General features: G+C 41.2%; 2 protein-coding genes across 3 annotated transcripts in view; both read left to right on the top strand.

Moving 5' to 3' along the window:
* Positions 1–985: 985 nt before the first annotated feature.
* On the top strand, positions 986–6,818 carry LOC139658332 (serine/arginine-rich splicing factor 6-like). Of its 2 annotated transcripts, none has more exons than XM_071536436.1 (6): positions 986–1,163; positions 1,567–1,722; positions 3,353–3,470; positions 4,059–4,261; positions 4,370–4,447; positions 5,109–6,818. In XM_071536436.1, exons 1-6 carry the CDS (start codon positions 1,057–1,059, stop codon positions 5,455–5,457), a joined length of 1,011 nt encoding a protein of 336 aa, XP_071392537.1. In that variant the 5' UTR covers positions 986–1,056; the 3' UTR covers positions 5,458–6,818. The 2 variants fall into 2 exon arrangements, with proteins under 2 accessions (XP_071392537.1, XP_071392536.1); XM_071536435.1 differs by having other exon boundaries at positions 1,567–1,727; positions 3,349–3,470; positions 5,004–6,818.
* Positions 6,819–8,817: 1,999 nt separating this feature from the next.
* l3mbtl1 (L3MBTL histone methyl-lysine binding protein 1) overlaps positions 8,818–21,419 on the top strand; it is a 19,209-nt gene continuing 6,607 nt past the window's right edge. Inside the window, exons 1-12 of the mRNA XM_071536434.1 lie at positions 8,818–9,028; positions 9,208–9,395; positions 11,584–11,713; positions 12,849–13,011; positions 14,049–14,187; positions 14,805–14,853; positions 15,707–15,795; positions 16,409–16,513; positions 17,832–17,967; positions 18,792–18,883; positions 19,787–19,938; positions 20,502–20,578. Coding sequence (XP_071392535.1) covers positions 8,818–9,028; positions 9,208–9,395; positions 11,584–11,713; positions 12,849–13,011; positions 14,049–14,187; positions 14,805–14,853; positions 15,707–15,795; positions 16,409–16,513; positions 17,832–17,967; positions 18,792–18,883; positions 19,787–19,938; positions 20,502–20,578 — 1,531 coding nt within the window. The remainder of the gene's footprint in view (positions 9,029–9,207; positions 9,396–11,583; positions 11,714–12,848; positions 13,012–14,048; positions 14,188–14,804; positions 14,854–15,706; positions 15,796–16,408; positions 16,514–17,831; positions 17,968–18,791; positions 18,884–19,786; positions 19,939–20,501; positions 20,579–21,419) is intronic.

Below are 21,419 nucleotides of genomic sequence, written 5' to 3'. Positions count from 1 at the left end.
CACCACTGCTCTCTGCTTATTCAGACTGATGGACAGCTCATCCATGATTACATACATGTCTGCAGTGATTTGTTCTGTACAGAAACAAACAAAAGGGGAATCTCTGGGTTCAGTACACTTGGTACTCTTCTATGCATGTTAATGTTTTTATATATTCAAGTTACTTTTTAACTGATATGAAAATCTAACTTTAGTGGTTTCAGGCTGTTGCCAGTCCTTATTTGAGTTCCATGTTGACTCTTGTGACTGAACCATTTATAGCAGTGATTCTCAACCTTTTCCATATCAAGGACCCTAATTTAGTCCACATTAGGGCTACGGACACCCATTTGATGAGATTTTGTCTCTCCGATGCGAATCTGACTATTTTTATTGCTAGATATGATTTTGTCCAGAATTCCATGAGTATCTGTATTGTAGGTAGAGTGATAAGTGAAACTATGATCAAAACAGTCATTCTTCTACATTCTTTAATTGGGTTAACTTCTATAATAATAGAATGATAATGGTGAAGTTTAACAATTCATCAATTTGCTGGGGACCCCCTGGAACCCCCTCAAGAACCCCTGGTGGTCCCCGGACCCGACGTTGAGAACCACTGATTTATAGCACGAGAATGGCCAGATTCTAACATGGGTGCCATGCATAGGGTGTCATGTCCTGTTGGTTGCTGACAGACTATTAATGCATCCATATAGCTAACACTGGACAGGGGCCTATCATATCTACCCATATATAGTTTTAACGCCTACACTGTTTATAATCAATTTATTCACCATAAGTAAATGAAGTAAATTAATTCAAAAACAGTGTCACGGGCATATTAAACGTTTATATTATTTACGTCAAAAATGTCCCATGAATCATAAAGATCTGCTTTTATTTTGAAAATCAATTCCGGAAATGCCCCACTATAGCTTCATGCCGATTGGCTGGTTTGGCACAATCAGCCCAGGGCTTCGTGGAAGAGACGCAGCGCGAGAAACTACACTAGCCGCAGCGGCAGGCGATAGTCGTTGCTAAGAGATCAGTCGAGGATAACGTTAGCCAGAAAACATGCCTCGTGTTTATATCGGACGACTGAGCTACCATGTCCGCGAAAAAGACATTCAACGATTTTTCAGTGGATATGGAAAGCTCATGGAAATTGATTTGAAAAATGGGTGAGTTGTCCTGTGAGTTGTGTGCCATCGCGGGCTAGCTAACTATCCGTCAGTGCTAACGACGTCAACGTTAGCCCGCTAGCATTTCACGCTCCTGTGCAGATATACGTTAACTAATATTATGTTGCATCCATGTAGCCAATCCTCTCGTAAGTTTGATACCGTTAAGTTGGTGTGTTAAAATATTACTTATTGTATTATTCATTCTCGATTGTTCCTTCAACTTTCGCCTTGCCCGTGTGGCAAATGTCGCATGGCCAATATGGCGTCTTTGTGTTGTTACAGTGCTGAGTTGCCATGCCGAGCCAGCGTGCCAAGTTGTAGATTATCTCCGTGTCACTGCGCGCACGGCGTGTCATGTAAACTGAACTTTATTTAAATTTAAACTGTTTTTCCTTTTTAGGTACGGCTTCGTGGAGTTCGAGGACAACCGGGATGCCGATGACGCTGTGTACGAGCTGAACGGGAAGGAGCTGTGCGGGGAGCGAGTGATCGTCGAGCACGCCCGGGGGCCGCGGCGAGACCGGGATGGCCACGGTGGGGGTTACGGGGGCGGTGGGCGCAGTAAGTGCAGTCTATTACAAGATACTCCCTCTCCCCCTCCCCCTCGGGTTGAGGCGTCCATGTGGACTGCACTCAGACCTGTTGTGTTGCTAGATAATTTCGCTATCAACAGGCTTGCAGCAAAATTCACTGATCATTTGCCATGATAACATAACTGATTGACCATTCAAGTTGACTCTTAATTCACAGGTACACACGTTTTAGTTAGTCTTGAATCCCAAGTTTAAGTATCATGCGGTGGCATTGTAAATTACAGCCTAGACTGCATGCAACTCCCAGTAGTTATGCAAGGTAATTATGTAATAAGCATTGGCACATTCACTTAGAGTATATACGTCCAGCTTGTTACATAATAATACACCTAGACAGAGAAGTTCCTATGTAGTTAATGAAACCTTGACGATTAAAATGCCTTTCTGTTTGGAGGATCCAGCTTTTTTTTTTTCTTGTGTTGGAGCTCATCCTGTAGTGAGAGTCGGCCATAGTTCAGACATTTGAGTACAGGGCTCTTTCTTATCTTGGATTGCAAAGCCGTCTTAGATAATATTTAACAGATTGGTGAGTCATGTTTTAAGGCGTAGATTTCCATAACCCCTTTCCTTGTGTTTGCACCTCGGAACAATGTATGTTTATCGCAAACCCTCATCACCAACATAGTTTGCATAGTTTCTAGCCTAATCATTAGAAATAGACTAACATTTTCATGTGAAATGTGTATAACTATTTTTTACTATAACTTTGGTATATATTTTTTATATTCAACATTAACAAAAGTCCTTGATGTTTCAATTTGAAAGAGTCCAGTTGCGGGCTGAGGCTGAGAGTCCATTGAGGCTAAAGATGACTGGCTAAGATGACTGCCTGTCCCGTTTGGCCTTGGCTTTCACCTTACAATGTGTGTGTGACCTTTGCCCCCCCTTGATCCTTGGCTGACCTAACCGGAAGCCATGATGACAGCAACCTTTTGCCAATAGACCAGGGGTGATGGTGAGGATTGCCATTGGTTTCTATGTTGACAGCAAAAATAAGTGGAGCGGCTCTAGTAAAGAAATGTTGTAAGTGAGCAAACTGGAAAAGAACAAATTTGAGACTTGACATCCGGTCAAGTGGCTTAAAAGAAAAAGATTGGTGTATGTGTTACTTTCAGTGGTTCTTACTCAATTTGATCGAACACTGTTCTTGACACCAACCCATGTGGATGCCTCCTTTTTTATGTTTTTCAGGGTTCAAAGGTCTTGCAAGAACATCACTGTCCATTTGTTTATGCAGCTAAAGCATCACAGTGTGTTATACCAGAGTATGGCAGGCTTTGTATTGCCGGAAACAGATGCAGTGGTGTTCTTTGCAGCAGAGAACAACTTCAAAACGCTGAGCTATACAAACTTTAAAGAGCCCGTGCAGTGGCTTGTAGATCACTTATCTGAAGGTTTGTGTTGACTTGAAATGGGATCAGAAAGGCCTCTTTCATTATTCTTCGTAAAATGCAAAAAAAAAATTACCAACTTGGACTCTTATCTGGCAAGTTGTTTTCTTTTGTTCATCTGATAACCCAGGCTGATGTTTCTGTGTGTCAGCCATTTTGTTTTTCTCTGACTTTCTCCATTCTCTGTTGTTTTTAAAGGCAGTGGTGGTTACAGCAGCCGGAGTCGCACTGGCAGGGATAAGTACGGGCCTCCTGTCCGTACCGAGTACCGACTCGTCGTGGAGAACTTGTCCAGTCGCTGCAGCTGGCAGGACTTAAAGGTAAGCATGAGGAGAAGGAACATAAACCAGTGTTTCCCCAGTATTCACACCACTGCTAGAAAAAATGTAAAATAATCTCCGATGATGAATTTTCCCCAAAACACAAACAAGCTTGGAATCAAAATTTAAGAGTTGACATGTTATAATATATGCTACAAACAACATTTACCTTTAAAACCAAATATTCAAGTTAAGTTAAACCTCAGCCATGAAACTCAAATGGAGAGGAAGTTCTGTTACTTGTGAATTTTTGCCAATGTAGACCGGGTTGTTGTGCAACATAGACCTTTCTAGACGAGGAACAGGCTGGGTGTGTATTTATGGATGGTGTCAGACAAGTGCCAAAGATAGGACAGCAGTTGTAGGTGGTACAGTTTCCATCTCTGGTGTTAAGTAAGCCTTGGCAGTGCTAAAATATTTCTTCACAGATGTTTTTTTACATGTTGATCAGATGATTTTTCAGCCTACCTCAATGTACTGACAAACTTAAGCGTACACCCTATGAAGATCGCTTGAATTATTTGTTGAATTTTTGAGATCCTTTTTTTCCCCCCTACTTCTTACACTTTTTTTTCCTGTGTCCTCCAGGACTTCATGCGCCAGGCAGGAGAGGTGACCTATGCGGACGCCCACAAGGAACGCACCAACGAGGGAGTGATCGAGTTCAGGACGCACTCGGACATGAAGAGGGCCCTGGACAAGCTGGACGGCACAGACATCAACGGGAGGAAGATCCGCCTGGTGGAGGACCGACCTCGCAGACGAAGGTCCTACTCTGGCAGCCGCTCCAGGTGAGGAGAATCACTGTTTCAAGCAAACGCGTAGCGCAACATTGCCACCTCCCAAGGGCATCCGACCATAATTCAATTTTGGCTTCATTTTTCCCCCGCTGTCCTCAGGTCTCGTAGTCGCCGCCGCTCCCGCAGCAGGAGCCGTAGCCACAGGAGCTCCAGGAGCCGCTCCAGATCCCGCTCCAGGTGAGACCAGCTCTGGTTTTAATATGTTCATTTGCACATTAAAATCTAAAAATTGAGAGGAAAGGGAAAAATCCAAATGAATACAGGTGAGGCTTAAAAGCTTATAATAGACTTTTCTTTGAATCAGTTCTTTCTTTTTGTATCTTTATCTTTAACCATACTCCTGTGAACATCAAGAGAAAATTGGAGCCAGTCAGGCAGACACTTGATTCCTCTGTGTGCTATCAAACAGCTTTTTACAGCACATAAGAGAAAGTCATTTTCTACAAATTGTTGGTTTATTGAGCAGCATCTACTGATATTTGCACTTACTTACAATATGTTTTGAAATCCTCAAGTGTAGCTTGCAAACCCACAAATGTGCTGTGGGACTCAACAGAATCAGAACTTGCTTTACTTAAAGTACATGTGTAAGTACTTTAAGTAAGTCTTGGTGAAAGCACTGGTGTAGTTTAAGCATCTTGACTGAGTCTTGAGTCCATCTTGACATCAATACCAAATGTTAGTGAATTTTCAGGGCGTTTTGACTGACACACATTTCTTGTATTCCTCACAGGTCTCGTTCCCGTAGCAACAAGAGAAGCCATCGTTCCCGCTCCAGATCAGGAAGGAAGTCTCGCTCCAAGTCTGAGGGAAGCAAATCCCGCTCTCGCAACCGCAGGTCTCGTTCTCGATCCCGCACCCGCAAATCCCGCTCTCGCTCCCGCAAATCCAGGTCCCGTTCAGGCGAGCGGAAATCCAAGTCCCGCTCCAAGAGCCGCTCCAAGGTGAAGTCGGAGCGGGATTCCCGCAGCCGCTCCAAGGAGAAGTCGGGCGACAAGAAGTCCCGCAGCCGCTCTGCTTCCCCTGTGGAGAACGGGAAGGAGGAGAGCGCCGTCAAATCCGCCTCCCGCTCCCCGTCCCCGCAGGCGGACGACCGGCGATCCAAATCCGGGGAGAAACGCTCGCCCTCCCGCTCAAAGTCCCGCTCGCGATCTCGCTCTCGGTCCAGATCGGCCTCTCAGGATTAGAGGAGTCGGGGGGGGAAGGGAGGCGTTTCTCTCGCCGTTCTGCTTGATCCCTGTGCTGTACATACCAGGCAGAGTTGTCGCAATACTGGCTTATGCTTCCTGTCTACTTTTCTCCCTCAACTGTGCACTTGTCCCACATGTTTTAGATGGAGACCCACCGCAAAGATAGGCAGAGCTACATGCCAGCATTTGATGAGTTTCGATCCACAATACATCCATTTTTGGAAAATATTAGGTTCCTGAACTGCTTTTGTCAACATCTCAAAAACACAGATGATTCCATCCTCAGAAACAGAACTACCAGTCTTAAGATGACTCATAGTAACCCATAATGAGCTTCACTGTCATGCCAACAATCATTTGGTAGCATCTGTGTTTTTTTTTAATTAATTTATTTTCCAAATGGTATATCGTTTTGGAGCAAAATTCTTCATGTTGGTATAATAATTATGCGAGTCACTGTCAATGTGAGGGTCCCCAGTCTGATGGCATCGCCTATTTATCCAGGCATTGTTTTTGTACAACTGCTTTTCTGTTTTTATACTGAGGAAGTGCATGTTTGTGGGAGAAAAGTAGAGCGTTTGGATGCAGCATGGGAGTGGGGTTGCCCTGTTTGATTTGTCAGTCACTGCAGTCCCAGTAGGTGCATTCTCATTGGATCAGTCAATCTTGGTGTTCTCTCATGGCACTTTAAAAATGCATAAGTAGGATGCGAGAACGTAGAACTGCATACTACAAGGCATGAGAAGGGTTTGAATTTCATGTTTGTCGAGAAATATACGTCGTAGGTGCAAAATTATTGATCCTCTTTTAATCTGTTGTACATAGAGCTTGTGTGGTGAGCTTTGAATACTTTTTCCCTCGCTACTCGTGTTTTTTTTTTGTTTTTTTTGGGGGTTTTTTTTTGGTAGCCTTGAGCAGGATGTCTCTGAAATGGGACATGATTAAGGTTTTTTTTTTTTTAATTACCTTCTCTGGATTTCATTTTTGGATAGAACTTGAATTCATCACCATTGGAGCTTCCCGCTTTCCTCACATGATTATTTCATGCTTTGTCGTCCTGACTGCATCCCCGATTTAAGCTATTTTCAATTTCTGAGTGCGTTTTCATCCATTGCTTTTTATTATATTATCATAGCTCGATTGAATCCAAGAGTATAAGGGACATGTCCGGCTCCTGTTTTTGTTTCAGGTGTGCAGCTAGTAGAGAAGCAGTTGCATTTGTACAGGATGCATTTAAATCTGTAGTCTAGTCTGCTTTTGGGTTGTGAAACACCGAACCTGAATGCATCCCACTCACTAGCTTTGATTGAAGAAAAAAAAATGTCCTTTTTTATTGTACATTTAATAAAAGTTCTTAATGAAAACTGTTTTTTGTCTTGTTTTTTACTTCCATATATGTAAGGATTTCCACTTATAAAACCTTGACTGCAGTATCGGCGTGACCTATATCCAGCTAATTATATAATAAATGGTCTTTCATTAAGGGTTGGCCGTTTCTGGAAAGTGAACAGTATTAATATTTGGGAGGAGGGGGGTGCAGGCAGAGGATTATCTGGTTATTTTTGCAATAATAAATAAAACAAAAAAATGACTGAAAAGCCTTTTATTAAACGACATCCAGACGAATCGATTCCGCACTACATTATTTTCCCATATCGACCATAATGGAAAGTGGAGCGATTTCAGTGGAAGTCTTTCAGCGTTACATTGTATGAGCGGTGACTGTACACTGGCACCGCGCATGCGCAGTCGGAGCCCCGGAGCCGCAGGAGATAGAGCTGGTAAGCCAAATTCAGTTCCGAATTGATCAGAAAACCCATGAATTTTATTTAACATTTACAGTTTTCCTCCCCGTCGGCGCAGACACGGCCGTCGGTCAGGTGTAAGCGTTTCTTCGGGTGAGGTGTCATGATATATTTTGTTTTTTCCTGAGGTTTGGAAATATAGCGCTTGTATTTGTGAATATAATCAAGCACAAAGCTATTCTGCTTTAACACATATAAAAGGCACGCGTTTAATTGACCTAATTGTTTTTAGATATATTTTTCAATAGTAGAAGCAGTCGCACAATGGTTGTTAAATTACATTTGCGCGTAACGTTGTTTTAAGGTGAAAATATTGCTCATTCATTCGTGATCTTGGCAGAATGGGTTACAGCTAGGGTTCATTTCTCTGTAAATGGGATTTTCACAGGAATTGAGACCCTATGCTTTTACTCATTTTGCCTTATGGATTTCAGATCCTCCGCCATTTTAACGGAATTGCTGTTTTTGTGTGTGTGTGTGTGTGTGTGCGTGCGTGTGTGTGTGTGTGGACTTGGTAGCCTGCGTAAATACTGTTAATGGTGTGTCACCATTATTGCTTTTTTTATTGGAGGGCAGGAATCTGAGGCTTTTGAGAAGTCACACGGGGTCATGGACCGGTGATGGAGGACGGTTCTAACCTTATTCTGTAAAATGGCACTGTTAAATAAGTCACTTATGTTTTTTCCTCATATTTTAAAGTTGGGTGGAATCTCCCTCTCCAGTATGAAGAGTGTTTTTCTCCTGTAGTTTGATGTTTGTTCAACCTAAACCCAAAACCATTTTGTGGGAAGAAAAATGGCGGGGTGAGAGGCGAGAAATTCACAAAAAGTCTGGATCAGCAGAGACTGTATGGTCATATAATGGTCTCATGAGTCTTGTCACATCTTGTCAGGAGAACCAAAACTGGTACCAAAAGTGGGTTCAAATCAGATTATACTGTCTGTCATTTTCCTACGTTTTATTCGCCTATACAAGACATTTTAGATAGTTGTAGTCTATTTAAAAACCCAACTAGGGACTATAGGGTTGGAAATTAGCAGTAGCAACAAACTCCATGTGCAACATCTTTTGTATTTCAATTATAAAGTGTAACTATGTTAACTGCACTGTCCCTATCAAATAAACAACTAAATACAAATAAATTAAATAATCTCTCTCGCTTATTGGTTCTGTCATGTACCACTATGCAATGTATTAATAACCCAGAAATACCCTAAAAAAATCCCCTTAGGAAAAAGCCTAAATAAATCTTAAAAATGGTACAAAATGCTTCAGATAAATCAAAATATTGTAACATTAAAAATGATTTTGAGGGCTGCATGAGAGGGGATCTACATAATAAGCTATGTATGAAGATTTCTAAAATAAATAAATAGATAAATAAACAAAAAACATCACAACACATGAAAAAATACACAGATACTGGCGTCCCTCTGCTCCACTGTTGAGCCGCTGCACCAGAGAGCATCAGCTGGTCCTGAACCTGTTACTCCTTCCTGTCCAGCGCTCCGGAGGGAGGGACAGGGACAGGGACAGGGACAGGGACGCCGCTATGAGTGCCAAAGTGAACATGGAGGTTCCAGCCAAAGAGCCAGACCGCGCCCCCGCAGACCCTTCCTCCTCCTCCACCTCCTCCTCCACCACCTCCTCCTCCTCCTCTTCCTCCTCGCCCCCCGCCGATGCCGTCCTGGTCTGCAGCGGTGACGCCGCGGCCAAGAAGCCTCGGCCTCAGCCTCACACCACCACAGCTCTGCTCCTACCAGGTGAGGACCAGTCCCAGGGGGGCGTGATGATGATGATGATGATGATGATGATGATGATGATGATGATGACGATGAAGAATATCTGAATCTACTGAAACCAACACAAAGGAAATTGTTTTTGAGCAGACTTGAACACGAAGATTATACATTTGAATGCACCTTTGTTTCTCTGTCCTCAGCTCCAGCGCCCAGCCATCAGAAGGTGGAGGTGACTCCAGCAGTTGCCGTGGGAGACCCAGGTAAAGGAGGCGGGGCCAAGGAGACAGCCACACCCACTCTGACTGCCCAGGTAGGCGGGGCTTGTAGCATTGTCCACGTCCTGGAGTGGAAGGAGGGGATGGCCATCCTGCCCAGCAGCAACCTCAAGGTGAGAGATGTTGAAGTTGGACTGTGAAATCCATTGAAATGAGTAGAATACAATAGAATAATATATTTTGTCCTTCCAAGGTTTAGCAGCCCAGCAAGCAGGACTTCACTCACTACAAGTCCTTCAAAAGAGGAATTCAAACAATTTTTTCACCATGTTCTGCTTAAAACTTGAGCTTTGTGGGGCGTCCTGGTGGCTCATTTGGCTAAAGACGCCTTGACCTCATTCTCACGGCAGCCATTTTGAACTTACATCACACTTGCGGTGCGTTTCATTAGTCGTTTCAACCGGCCCTCGTTGACTTCCCCTCGGCACTTCCCCGTCACCATCTTAAGTGTCGTTCCATTACTCTGATAACTCAAGTGAACTTTCTGAGATCGACCCTTCCAAGGGCCGAGGGAGCGAGTCAACAACGATGTAGACTTCACAAGCGCATATTTCCCAGGATGCATTGTGATCGTCTCTCAATTCCGGTGCACGAACAGGTGATAAATATAAATGCAAGTAAACAAACAACATTTAGAGGATGTGGACATATTTATGAAATGAACTCATCTGCAATATTTCATTACTCATTGTTCTTTGTAATTTTTATTATTTATTCTTATTATTAATTATTAGGCCTGTTTAAGGGCAAGTGCATTCCATTTCAAATATTCTGCTCCCCCTCGGACCCGGCTCCCCTGCTCTGCAAGTGGCCACTCGCATTATGCATGGTGCTATGTATTACCGAGTGCCGAGGGGAAGTGAAGTAGGGCCGGTTAAATGACTAATGAAACGGAGCTTTGGAGTGGGAAACTCCATCCAGAAGAGCCAGTACAGCCCAGCTTTGTCTTACTGTTGTGTACCAAAATGCACATCATACAAATATTCATAATTTCATCACAATTCCCCACTGAAAAATGTATTAGAAACAAATGGATCTCAAGAATCTGGAGAGGTATAGGTTCACATTTTAAAGGTAATATATTTAACCCAGCAGCTAACTAGCTAGTAAGCTAGCTAACTTCCCATTTTGGTCAATTTTCTTATTCAGTCTGGTTTGTCTCAGTATTCCACTGTTGCAGCTATTCCAGGGGAAAGTTTCCTACCTTGAGTGTGATGTTAGTTCAAGATGGCTGCTGTGGGAATAATGCCATGTGACATCCTGGGTTCAAATCCGACCAAGGACCTTTGTCTTACGTCATCGCTCTCTGTCTCTGCCAATCATTCCCGTCTCTCTCAGTCAACTTTCAAGTTGTCCAAGAAAAAGAAACCATGGGCCTTTTGGCTGTTTGGTTGGTAAATAATTTTAATCCAAACCTTGGCAGTTGGTGTCCAGTGCACCTCAAAACTTAAGCTCCCTCACAAGAGGACCACAACATAAGACATTAAAAAAAGAAAATATGCAATAGTTTTTATTAAAAAGAATCCAAAATACCCAAACACAAAATCATAAGGGTCAGGAGATGAAGACAAACAGAACAAAAGGAGGAAGGGGAAGCTCCTGAGCCGACCACGCTTCAGGCCGCCGGACCCAGTGTTTCCCCTGAACCTCCCAAAACCACAAAAACACTCAACTAACAAAAAAAGACACAAAAACTGGACTACTGGACATCCCCCTCCTCAAAGGAAAAAAAAAACCCAACAATATAAAAAGTTGTAAAGAAAACCAAAACCACATGCTGCACTGAGGCACGCTCTTCCCTCTCTGGCCCCCACACTGTCGTTCTGCAGGGAGCTTTTATAGGTGCCACCCAAAGGTGTCAGCAAGGCAGCTGATCAGACCGACTTGCAACACCTGGAGAAAGACACAGTGCGTAACATCGCTCATAACAAGACAGAGACAAACCCAAACTAGATCAAGGAAACATGAGCCATGATTTCTCAATTCCCTTTTCAGAACGACAGCCTGCTGAACTCTGTCAGCTGTCAGAAACATGACAGTAAAGAGTAAAGAATCTGGTTTGGAGCAGGCGAGGAAGAAGGAGATCACAGACAGCAGTGCAGCTTTGGTTTTAATGATAATGTTGTTTTCAGTACTGTAATACTGTGGCGTGATAAGAGTATTTTGAGGTGATGAACGGCAGCGGAATGAATGATAAAAACATGATGACATTGCAGCAGATGGAACCATCGGTGCTGAATCAATTGCACTTTGTTTATGCGTGTGTGTGTGTGTGTGTGTGTGTGTGTGTGTGTGTTGTAGTTCTGTGTGAGTGACGTAGGAACACTGAGTACACTGATAACCCCAGGGACCACCAGCAGCACCGCTGAACCCACTGCAGGGACTTCTGGGAGATCCGCTGACGCAGAAAGCGCTCCACCAGACAAGACAGGTAGAGTCATGGAAACGGGTTATGTAAGGTTGTGGCCGTGTCATTGAACACAAAGCAATATTTCACTTCGGCTGAACATTTTCACTTGGCACACATACACACACGCACACAGGCACACACACACGCACACACACACACACACACACACACACACACCACTGTGAAATTGCAGCAGCAGCCAACCTTTAACATCTCTTTAACCGGAGCTGCTCGGGGAATCTGCTGACCAGCGGAGCAAAATTACTTCATGAAAAGTTTGACCCTCGACACAAAATTAAATAATGTTATGTTTTAGACAGATGGTATTTATACCAGGGTTTCAAAAGTAATAAAATACAAATATATACAAAAAAATATACATAATTAGATTTAGGATAGTATTTCTTAAGGTGACTTTAACCAACTGGAATTCTATGATTGCATTTTTTATACACAATGAACATCAGCACAAAATGCAAAGGTTAATTCACAAATAATTTGATACCTGGATTTGCAATTGAATCTTGCATCTGAGCAATTTACAGCTAAATATCTTCCAAATTTTTCCTTAATTTCCTTTGAAATTTTCCTCCAAACATTGTCTTCATATCCTTCACGGCAACCATAACAAATATTATAATATATTACATTTTTTCAATGCATGTTTGCAGTTTAGCATTATTAGCAGACAGTCTACATCTTAGACTAAATGAAATGACGAAATGATAAAGAATAAAGCATTATCTTGTACTTTTCTGGTGCATATATTTCTGAAATTTACAGCTGCATTGTTTGAATATGTATGTATTTACTGCTTGGTTTAAATGTGCTGTACATAGCCAAAAATATCCTGGTATGTGAGAGCTAAAGCATAGATGCAATGTTGAAATGACGTCTAGTGCTCAGTAGGAAAGAAGTCGTTTCCATTATATTTTGACCAGACTTCCTTGTTTGCCATACTATAGTAGTTTGCCAGCTAGCTAACATGAGCTTTGAAATACTGTGGTTCTTTGGCTCCGCCCACTGAGGTTTAACTAAACTAATTATTTCTGCCTCTAGAGCAGCTCTGCCTCTGAGAAATGTTTGTATACCTAAAGCTCGAATGTGTCATTATTTATAGAGCCTTTTCATTAACGGGCCCATGGATCTGTTTCAGAAGTGTCGGCACCTGTAGTCTCTGTGAGAGGGTCGGCTGTGGAGCCGGAGAGGCCGGTTCAGACCAAACCTGAAGTCCAGATCGGACCGGGACAGCAGAACCATGAACCCAGAGCTCAGAGGACCTACACAGAGGAGCTGCGCAGGGAGCCAATCACTGACAAGTACGTTGGTAACAGTTCAGCTTTTTTTTACACTCACATATGCACAGCTACACACACACACATAGTATGCATGCACAATCACTCATGCACTCTCTTTTCCACTTTTTGTATCTGTCACTATCTCACTCACTCACTCACTCACTCACTCACTTATGCACACTCAGATATCCTTGCACACATAAATATAATGCTTACAAGGCAGTTTCACCCACTTAAAGGAAAAATCCACTGTAAAAAACACTTTAATGCTCTTAAGAAACAGCTGTTGGCAATGTGCCTTGCGTTTCTACCTTGCATTTTGTTTTTGTTTGGTGGTGTATTTGTCTTACTCCAGTGGATAACTGGCCAAATGTGGACAACGTGACGCCATGTTGAGATATTTCCAGCAGCTACAATGGAGTTTGATGGCAGAAAATGTTTCAGTGATCTGAAACATCAACAGTAAACGTCAGGTTTTGGTGTCAGTTCCTCACAATAAAAGAGCGAGGGCTTCTCTCTAGAGCCGCCATTTTGCACCAAGAGATGTTCAACAATCATACAGAAAAAAAAAAACATCATAGAAGAGGCAGAGATACAAATGTCTCCACCCGCAGCAGCCGCAATAGACCAGAATGCAGTGCAGCCACAAGACATGTTATGTTTTGAGTAAGGGATCATAGAGAAGCTCCAATGTTCATGAACTAGGTGGTAGCTAGATTTACATGCCCATACGCCCATCTTTGATTGAAAGCAACAAGTTCTTCTCTGGGGGTTGTCAAAAGGCATTCTGGGAAATGTAGGAAAATCACTAACTGAAGTGGAAGAGGCAGGTTGAGAGAAAGTGGGTAGAACAAAATAGTAAATTGCAACAAATCAAATCCTGGAATGCATTGAACATCAGAGATTGATTATATCTAACAGTGTAAGAGTGTCCGAGGATGGATCATTCCTTTAATTTCAACTAAATAATAATAATAACAAAATAAAGAACATGACTACAGTATCATGTTTAAACCTACAGTGTGTGTGTGTGTGTGTGTGTCCTCTCTGCCCCTCAGGAGGAGCGTCGGGGTCGAGAAGGTCCCGGCGGGCGGGAGAGTGTCCTCCCTTAACCCCGATCACCTGAAGCCCATGAGGAAGAGGAAGAGGAAGGAGTACCTGAGTCCCTCGGAGGAAGACTCGGACATCGAGGGCACGGTGGGCCGGCGGCGGCGTCGCTCCATTTTACATACTGCATGCAAACTACACCGAGATAATCAAATGTTCTCATATCTGACGGGTGTAGTGTGAGTGAGCGTGTCACTTCTTCACTGATAGTATTGTCGGTGATATGGTGAACGAGTTTATTGTCTGCTGACCAATAAATTTGCTTTAATTCAGTGTTTGTATTATCTTCATCCGCTTCACATTTGAATGTTTGGCTGTCGTTTTCACTCTTGGGATAGTACCAATGAAAGGGTGAAGAACATATAAGTAGGTTACACACAAAACAATAAATGATGCTTTTCTTCTTTATTTTTTTTTAGCATAGAAGAACAAAGAAGAACAAAGAGACACAAACGTTTCTGCCTTCTTCAGTGTGTCAGCCAGAAACGTTTCTGTCTTTTTGTTCTTCTTTGTTCTCCTGTTCTCCTTGTTTTGTGTGTGACCCACCTATATATTCTTCACCAGTTGCACAAAGGATCTGCAAGTCAAAAGTTGAGCATGAGGTTCGATATTTCATAGCACTAACAAAGGAAATAGCTCATTTCTGTTGGAAGTAGTGATCTTTTGGGAATCTAAATTTTAGAGCTTTTTGTTTTGTGTTTTTTTAGGATGAGAAAATGGACGATTCTAAGGCAGACAGCAGGCATAACAGAGGAGGTAGGACGAGTCGGGAAATTATTCAAAACCTCTCTACTGCTCTCATAATTTCTTACTTTTGTGTTGTTTTTGCTCTGTTATATCTTCTTTCATTATTCCTTTCACTTCTTTGCTCAGTCGTTCCTTTGGATCTGGCTAGTTGACTGTCCATCCTTACTTCCTTCTTCCGTTCCCTCCCTCCTTCCTTACTTCTGTAATTCCTTCATTCCTGTCCTCTGTCCCTTCATTGCCTGCCTTTCCTTTCCTTATATTCTTAATTCCCTTCCTACCAGACAAGACAGGTACAGTAATGGAAAGAGGTAATATAATGTTGTGGTATCAGGAATTGATCATAAAGCAATATTTTACTTTAGCTGAACATTTTCAATTAGACACATCTCAAATTTCATGAGCAGTAATATTAGCTGTCCACAGAATCTCCTTCCTTCCCTCCCTCCCTTCCTCACTCTTCTTTCCTTCCTTTCTGTCCTCTTCTGTCTCTCCATTACCTGCCTTTCCTTTCTTTATTTCCTTCAGTCTTAAAGCAGAAGTGAAATAGAGCAGAAGATCCGCACACAAAAATGGTCCCGTATGAAGAATTTAATAAAGAAGTGACGTTTCGAGCAACTTAAAACAATATTTTTTAAGATGGTGAATCTCTGTTGTTTGTAGTAAATCTTTATTAAATTCTTCTTACAGGAGCATTTTTGTGTGCGGATCCTCTGTTGTGTTTCCCTTCGATATTTTCTTTGATCCAGCATCTATCTTTTGGATGTGCGTGTCTTTCTTTAGATTTTGACAGCATGCCTTTGTGTTGTTGTTGTTGTTGTAATATCTTAGTGAAAAAGCCTAAATGGTTGTTTTTGCTGTGAAGGTGGAGACAGCAAGACGGAGCAGTGGACCTGGGCTCAGTATCTGGAGGAGACCAAAGCTGTGGCTGCGCCCAACAAGCTCTTCCAAGAGGTGCGTTTGGTTTTTATATTCAGTCTGTGGCTTGGGCAGAAGCTAGTCGACAGTACACACAGGTTTACAGAGTATATACATCTCTTTCTCTGCTTCTTTTACTAGCAATGCACCAATACCACTGCCTATAGCACAGGGAAGAATCTATCTATATGTCTTGGGTGAATAAATATTGCAGCATTGTCAAGGGAGAAAATGAGACTAAAGAAGAAATTAAAATTTTCCTGGGACAAAGTGATAAACACAACGCAAGGCAAGCTATAAATGATGCATTCAGATGCAAAATGAAAGTGGATGGAGGGAGTTTTTTTTGTATGTAATTTGCTGTTCTCCTACAACACTGTTTACATTAAAACTTTCTTTGCCTGAAGTCAAGAAAAACAGAGTAAAAAGCATTATCAGCAGTGCGAGAGTGATGAACAGGCTGTAATCTGCACTCTGTCTATTCTTATCTGCTTTCTGTTCTTTGCTGCCTCTGCTGACCCCATCCCCCCCCCCCCCCCCCCCCCCCCCCAACAGGGCTCATTAAATTTTCATTTCATTTTATCTCAATCTCTGTATTAAAACGTATGGTGTTTTTTTTTTGTTTTTTTTAAAATCCGGTGCGTCCCAGTCCCAGAGAGTGCCGACGGTGAAGAACAGCTTCAAGCAGGGGATGAAGCTGGAAGGCATCGACCCCCAGCACCCGTCCATGTACTTCGTCCTCACCGTGGCGGAGGTGAGGCAGGCGGACGTTAACGCGGTCGATGGACCTTAATGCTCCGGGCGGATTATTTAGGATTACAGTCACCTTTTACTGAACAAGCACATCACATGCACAAGGAATTTGACCCGGTGTAGCAGCCCCTATACATGATTTCTGACATTACACTGACTTTACACTTTATGTTAGATAGAACAGTGTTGGTTCTATATTAACCACCATGGTATAACAGGTTGTATATCAGGTTGTATAATAATGTCCCGCAGTCCAGATTTTATTTGAATGTATGTTTGTGTGTATGTGTGCAAACCAAAGAAAATGAATCCAATAGTCAATAAACACAATAATCAACCTCAGTCAAGTTCAACACTCAATTAAAATATTCACAGATATTTTACAAGTCATAATAATAATAATAATAATAATAATAATAATGATAAAGTTATAATAAATAAGAGTTTACAAAGTGCTTTTTATAAAAATTAAAACAATAAAAGCAATACACACAGTACAATATAAAACAATAAAAGTAGACACAATAAAACAGTAAAAATCTATTTATAAAATCAATAATTACTACACATTACTACCTGAGAAATTAAATTAATATTGAATTAAGTTAAACTACCACTTAGCTACAAACACTATAGAGTTTAGACTGATAACTGGAGACTGTAAACCAAAATAATACCAACTGTAAATATTAACTGCCACAGCTGAATGATGAAGCTGATTACAGTTGACATGTCTAATCACCAGCTGAGTGCATCCAACAGGAATTTGAATTCTGGAGTGTTTCCTCCTTTAGTTTACTTCAGGTGAGAACAATGCCGTTTGAACTCAGGTGGCACCAAATATGAGCCTCAGTCCTCTAACAAGAGAAGTGCAGTGCGGTTCGTAAGGAGTGAGACTGTAATCCGAACCAAGTACAGGAAAGGACCGCAAAACTCAAGGGTTTATGGGTAGAAGGAGACGGATGTTGACATCTGATAGCCAGCCGTTCCTCATGCTTGGAAAGCCGAGCATAACAAAATGAACTGAGGGCAAACCGCAGTCTGAACTGATGCTCAGATTCAGCTGTTTCTTCATGTGTTCTTAATTTGTATGAACAACAGAGAAGGGAAATTACAGTAAAAACCGCAGACAAATCCATCATGCTTAGCTAAATCCAGAGATGTTCCTCTTTCATTCATGACTCCTAACTCATTGACTCTGCTGATAAATTTATGGCCACAAATAAAGGGTAAAAAAAAAAAAGGAAGATATTACATGACCGGTAAAGAAAGAGAAGCTCACCAGTCTGCTGTTTCCTCTCTTGCGTCCCGTCGTCCAGGTCTGTGGTTACCGGCTGCGGCTCCATTTTGACGGCTACTCCGACTGCCACGACTTCTGGGTGAACGCCAACTCCCCCGACATCCACGCCGCAGGCTGGTGTGAGAGCACCGGACACAAACTGTACACTCCCAAAGGTCAGAGGTCACACTCTGTACACCACGAAAGACCAAAGGGGCAGAGCTCGAAATAGAATTAAATAGTACAAAAAACACAGTCCAGCCCTTTGTCCTTTTCCTTGTTTTTTATATTACCAGGCTACTATCAGAGATCTTATTCTACTGTTTGCACTAAACGTGAATCCTGTAGGGCTTCAACTAACGATTATTATTATATCGATATTATATATCGATTAATCTATTGATTATTTTTTAGATTAACTGACTAATCGTTTAGTCTATAAAATGTCAAAACTAATGACAAATGCCCATCACAAGTTACCAGAGCCCAAAGTTATTCGTAAAATTGCTTACTTAGTCTGAAAAAAAAATATTGGTAACACTTTACAATAAGGGTACATTAATTAAGGGTTAGTTAATGCATATTAAGCATTAACAGTAATTAACAGGTATTAATTTATACATTATTTAATAGTCATCTTTATAAACTATTAAATCATGTATAAATGAATACCTTAGTTAACATGAACACCATTAATAAATTATTACCAGACACATTAGTTAACTGTTAATGTACCCTTATTGTAAAGTGTTACAAATTTATTTTATAATGATATGAAACAGAGAAAAGCTGCAAAATTTTAGTATTTGTGAAGCTGTGACCAGCAAATGTTTGGTATTTTTACCTGATAAATTACTAAAACGATTACCCTAATTGATTATCAACATTATAATCTATAGATTTTCTGTCCATTGACTAATTAATGGACTAATAATTTTTAATAATCTTGTTAATAGAGGTAAGTGGTTGGTCTCTCTCTGTATTCCTGTCGTTCCCTCAGGCTGTAAAGAGGAAGAGTTCACCTGGACCAACTACCTGAGAATGACTAAAGCACAAGTGGCTCCCAAAGAGGTCTTTGCCAGTCCTGGGAGGGTAAGATTCACTATTTCATATGTTTATATTATCAGCAAGCATGAATGGATGAGGTGAATGAATGAGTAAATGAATGGAGTAGGAGCAGTTACAATCAAACAATTAAGTTCTTTTATATCACTTGCAGCATATATCGATCTATTCCAGTGAACATTTTGATGTTGACTAGATGTTGATACGACAGCCTGGCAGCCTGTGTAAATATACTGTAGTGCCAGAATGAAAGTTATCGTTCATGGCTTCTACTTGCATTATTTTGTGAAATCAGAACCTAAATATCTTTCTGATATCAGTTCAAAACAGTTTCCAAAGCTGTTTTAATAGGAATATTTACTGTGCCATGATATATTATCTGTTGGTTGACGGGTGAATGAATGAATAAATCAAGATCATTTACAATCAAACAGCACAATCCCCTTTTTGTGTCCAGTTTCTATATAAATTTTAGATCATCTATCAGCCAAGTTGCAAGTCTGTCTGTCTGTCTGTTTTTTTGTTTTTTTTGACCAAATTTTTATTAATTTTCAATGAAAAACTGCAGACATACAGTCAGTTAAAAAGGTAAACATAACATAGCAGAAATATGATGTGCAAAAGAAATTGACATTTTATACTATAAGTACAGCTTAGAAAAAATAAATAAATAAAAAAAACAAATTCAAAATAGTAATAGACAGAAATTAAAATAAATAAATTATACAATTCTAATAATAATAAAAAATGTATATATAAAGATGTACATGTGCAAATACATACATACATACATAAACTACATACTCACACACACACATACACACCTCCACACACACACATCCACACACACGCACACACACACACACAGACACACACGTGCACACACACAGACTTGCTGTGCAGTCGTTAATATCTTCTGTCTCCGTTCAGACCGACATGCAGTGTGGTTTTGAGGTGGGGATGAAGCTGGAGGCCGTCGACCGTATGAACCCCTCCCTCATCTGCGTAGCAACCGTTACCGACGTGGTGGACGACCGCTTCCTGGTTCACTTTGACAACTGGGACGACACGTACGACTACTGGTGAGCCTTTGTGTCCGTCTTTTGGGGAAACATGGGGCTTTGGAAAATGATTAAAGGTCTTTCTAATTTCTAAGAAAACATCTACAATGAATGCAATAAAGAGCAGCGGATTCACTAAGCAGTTGTTAAAGCAATGGAGATTGGAAATACTCTGAGCAAGGGTCAAAAATCTATTCTATTATGTTATCTTGGTATCAAGAAGTTCTTATGAGGTGAAAGCAATATTGTTGAGGCAACTCATTGGGCAATGATTCCCATTAGAGTTGGCCATAAAGTTGCTCTGAATCTCACTGCCTCAAGGCCCAGATTTCGTCTTTAATCTTTTTCTTAAACGAGCATCCAAATCTACAATAGAGACTTTAATGAATTAATGATCATGGTCAAACTAAACCTGAACCTTTCCTGACATTACATTTATAGTGAAATTGTAAAACGCCCACATTGCTCTTTTATTCTGTCTGTCATATCTTTTCTGCTCTAGTAGGTTTCACAGTATGATGGCAGAACTTTCTGTTTTAACTCAAAGCTGGATGGTTGTTCTCGCTGTCCGTCACATTATGCAGGTGTGATGCCAGCAGTCCGTACATTCACCCCATTGGTTGGTGCCAGGAGAGGAACCTCCCCCTCACACCACCCCAAGGTTCCCACTTAATTCTCTGTTAATCATTTGTTTAATCATTTTCACATCATGGGTCATTAATTACAGAGAAAACCCATTTGTCATTCTTGTCCTTAGCACTGTCTTCTGTCCTTTGCAGTTTATTGCTAGGTTGCATGCAATGATCCTGATGGACAAAGATAAATGCCTGAAATTAAATTTATATGGTTCAACCAATATTTTGAAGGCCGATGTTGATGTTGAAGCTGCTGATAGTCAGAGGTAGCATAAGTAATTCCCTACTCAAGTAAAAGTGCAAATACTCATTTAAAAATATACTCTGGTAGAAGTTGAAGTACCGTTTCAAATCCTTTAAGAAAGAGTCTGCAGCTCAAATGAACCGGAACCCTAGCAGCTGAAATCACTAAAGTTAATTCTCGCTTGTTGCGTCTCTCTTCTTCGTGTTGCTTCTCTCTCTCTCTCCCTTTCCCTAATTTTTGGTGTGGCTTTGCTGAACAAGCAGCCAATCACATTGCTTCCGGGATGGAAGCCGTCAGATGCTGATTTTAGAAAATCAGTTGATGATTTCCCGAGAGTAACGAGTCTGTTTTGAAAATGTAGTGAGTAAAAAGTACAGATTTTTCTTTTGAAATGTAGTGAGTAAAAGTAAAAACTCTTCAGTGAAAGAAAAACTTGAGTAAAGTACAGATACTTGAAAATCTTACTTAAGTACAGTAATGAAGTATTTTTACTTTGTTACATCCCACCTCTGCTGATAGTCAATATAGGGTTATAGGGTAGAAAAGCCTCTGAAACAGCATTTAGACCATCTTGGGACACTCTCCACACTCTCCACTGAAATCAACTGCACTTTTACAATGAT

Source organism: Centroberyx affinis, unplaced genomic scaffold, assembly GCF_046629955.1.
Source record: "Centroberyx affinis isolate AG114_WGS23_722 - 3 ecotype Tasmania unplaced genomic scaffold, CSIRO-AGI_Caff_v1 ptg002871l_1, whole genome shotgun sequence".
Lineage (NCBI taxonomy): Eukaryota > Metazoa > Chordata > Actinopteri > Beryciformes > Berycidae > Centroberyx > Centroberyx affinis.
Note: the sequence above shows the minus strand (reverse complement) of the source record. Positions and strands in the feature narration are given on the sequence as shown.

Coding starts and splice junctions, on each gene's coding strand:
- LOC139658332 (XM_071536435.1), top strand. CDS start 1,057: ATGCCTCGTGTTTATATCGGACGACTGAGCTACCATGTCCGCGAAAAA. Junction 1,164..1,566: donor GAAATTGATTTGAAAAATGG/GTGAGTTGTCCT, acceptor TTTCCTTTTTAG/GTACGGCTTCGTGGAGTTCG. Junction 4,448..5,003: donor CGCTCCAGATCCCGCTCCAG/GTGAGACCAGCT, acceptor TATTCCTCACAG/GTCTCGTTCCCGTAGCAACA.